The sequence below is a fragment of the Sceloporus undulatus genome, unplaced genomic scaffold (genome assembly GCF_019175285.1).
Source record: "Sceloporus undulatus isolate JIND9_A2432 ecotype Alabama unplaced genomic scaffold, SceUnd_v1.1 scaffold_11737, whole genome shotgun sequence".
Taxonomy (NCBI): domain Eukaryota; kingdom Metazoa; phylum Chordata; class Lepidosauria; order Squamata; family Phrynosomatidae; genus Sceloporus; species Sceloporus undulatus.
In genome coordinates this window covers 1-2348 of record NW_024814654.1, presented here as the reverse complement: position 1 = coordinate 2348, position 2348 = coordinate 1, and the positions used below count along the sequence as shown (strand labels likewise).

Sequence of the window (2348 nt, the reverse complement as noted above, 5' to 3'; positions counted from 1 at the left end):
GGGGTGGACCCTGAGGAAGCGGAGGAGGAGGAGGTAGGAGGTCAAGATGATGGCCAACGGGACCACAAAGGTGAAGACCACCCTCTGGAGCTGGTAGACGCCCAAGAGAGACGGCGTGGGGAACTTGAAAAGGCACAACTCCACACCAGCAACATCCACCACGGTTGTATAGATGGCGGTAGGTACGGCGGCTCCCACGGCTAGGACCCAAAGGGCCAAAGTGATCCACGTGGCCCCCCGAGCGGTCATCCTCGAGCTGTCCTTGATGGCCGAAGCCACGGACCAGTAGCGCGTGACGCTCATGACGGTGAGCAAGAAGACGTTGGCGTAGACGCACAGGACGGTCAGGGAGGGGATGACCTTACACATGGCTGGCCCAAACGTCCAGCTGAAATCCAACGCCGTCTCTGTCGCCCAGAAGGGAAGGGTCAAGGAGAACTGGAAGTCGGCCGCCGCTAGACCAAAGACAAAAACATTGATGGCCGGCGTGGGTCGGATCTTGTGGGTCCGGATCAGGTACATCACCAGACCGTTTCCCAACAGCCCCATTGCGCAGACCAGCAAGTAGACCACTGTGATGACCATCCTCAAGCCAAAAGAAACATCTGAAGGGACGAAGGGGTCACCATCTCCAGCAAAGCCAAAGCCTTCTTGTGAGGACCGGTTCCAGAGCCGGGGATCAGGGATGGTGTGGTTGTTCCAACCAAGTTCCCACAGTCCACTCTCTTCCATCTTTGCAAAAACAAGAGGACTAGCCAAGGGATGCTTCTGCTAGTCTACAATTGGGAAAATGTTGCCCATCAAATCACCCAAAATTGGCAATACTCCATGAAACCGGGGAGTTGCTATAGCTGGAACGGACACTTGCGTTTGCGCTGGTCCAACAGAAAACAGTTCCAAACAACGGAATATTATTTTGCAGGGGAGAATGGGGGGGGGGGGGATTGTCTTGTAAAGCAAAGTCTGTTATTTGAGAAATCTTCTATCCTTGCCCATCATGGCCAATGAAGAGAAGCAAGATGCTGGACTCACCAACGATGGCACTTTCTTCAGAACTGGCGGGTCCTTTGCGACGCTTTCTCTGCCTTAGGTGAGTCTCTGTCTGTTCCTAAAGGAAGGATGGAAGGATTTAATCTGCAGAGGGAAGGTTCTTGCCACGCCTGGCCTGAAGATCAAGGACAGCCCCTACTTATGACCAGGTTTTATTTTCCTTGGACTTTGCTACTTCCTAGACAACTCTGTTTGGGGAAAGCAGCGGCAAAGGAGGAGGCCTGACCAAAGCAGAACGGAGTGGTGTTATTACTTCACTTGCTCTAGACGTTAGACATACATCCAGCCTAGAATCACATCGGCCTTTTTAGCTGCTGCGTCACACTGTCGACTCGTGTCCCCGAAGCCCCAACAGTCAGGAATACTGGGAGCTGCAGTCCAAAAGACCCGGAAGGCCACAGATGGGTTGAGAGGACAATGTAGGACCGTGCTTCTTTATGTGCATGCGCAGCTCCCCTCCTCTTGCCCCTCCCACCCTCTCAGAATACGCATGTGCTGAGCCATTTGCCGGAATGTGCCTGCGCATAATAAGGCTGTGTTGCCTGGGCAACAACGGCGAGGCCTTCAAAACACAGCCTCCGCCATTTTGCTGCGGAGGTCTAAGCGTCAACAGCGAGTCAGGTGACCATGGCAAGACAAAGGCTCCTCCTTCTTTCTGCAGCGGTTTCCGTTTCCATCCTCTTTTCGTTGCTGGAGGTCAAGGGAGGGCTCCCGCGATAGAGGGAGCGCAGCTGGGGAGAATTCTACCTTCTGCTCTCGGTCTGGTTCGGGAGCCAGGTCACGACTGCCGCGCTCCTGGTCCTGGATGTGTTTTCGAAGAAGGGACGGAAGTCGATGGTGACAGTCGGGACTCAGACCGAGAGCGAGGACCTGGAGGAGGAATCTGGGGATGGAGACTGGGCCCTGGAAGAAGAAGAGGAAGAAGAAGAAGAGGATGAGGAAGAAGCACCAGGCGAGGAAGACGAAGAGGAGGTGCTCGCCGACGTCGAATGGCTTCTTGGCCAGCAATTGGAGCAGAGGATGAGGCCCGAGGAGCCAGACCCACCGCCCAGGCCTGCCTTTCGGGGCTAGCAGCCAGGGTCCCGGCCGGGCCCTCGCTCCCCAGCATCGAAGACGCACTTGGGCTAAACAAGGCAGTGCCCCCCAAAAAAGAATTTTGAATTGGTTTAATTTAAAGAAACGTTGTAAAGGGTTATTCATTCTGTTGGAAAACCTCAGCCATAACGCAATTCCTGGGAGCGACAGTTTGCCCTTGCGGTTAAAATGAATTAAAAAGGGGGAATAATCTGAAGGGGGGG

General features: G+C 54.4%; 1 protein-coding gene across 1 annotated transcript; it reads right to left on the bottom strand.

Annotated features, from left to right (window-relative positions):
* Positions 1-9: 9 nt before the first annotated feature.
* LOC121918437 (relaxin-3 receptor 2-like) lies at positions 10-2335 on the bottom strand (the record flags this gene model as incomplete). The annotated part of the gene is made up of 1 exon (XM_042444490.1): positions 10-2335. A coding segment is annotated over exon 1 (723 nt), but the record flags the coding sequence as incomplete, so codon positions are not given.
* Between the last annotated feature and the right edge of the window lie 13 nt (positions 2336-2348).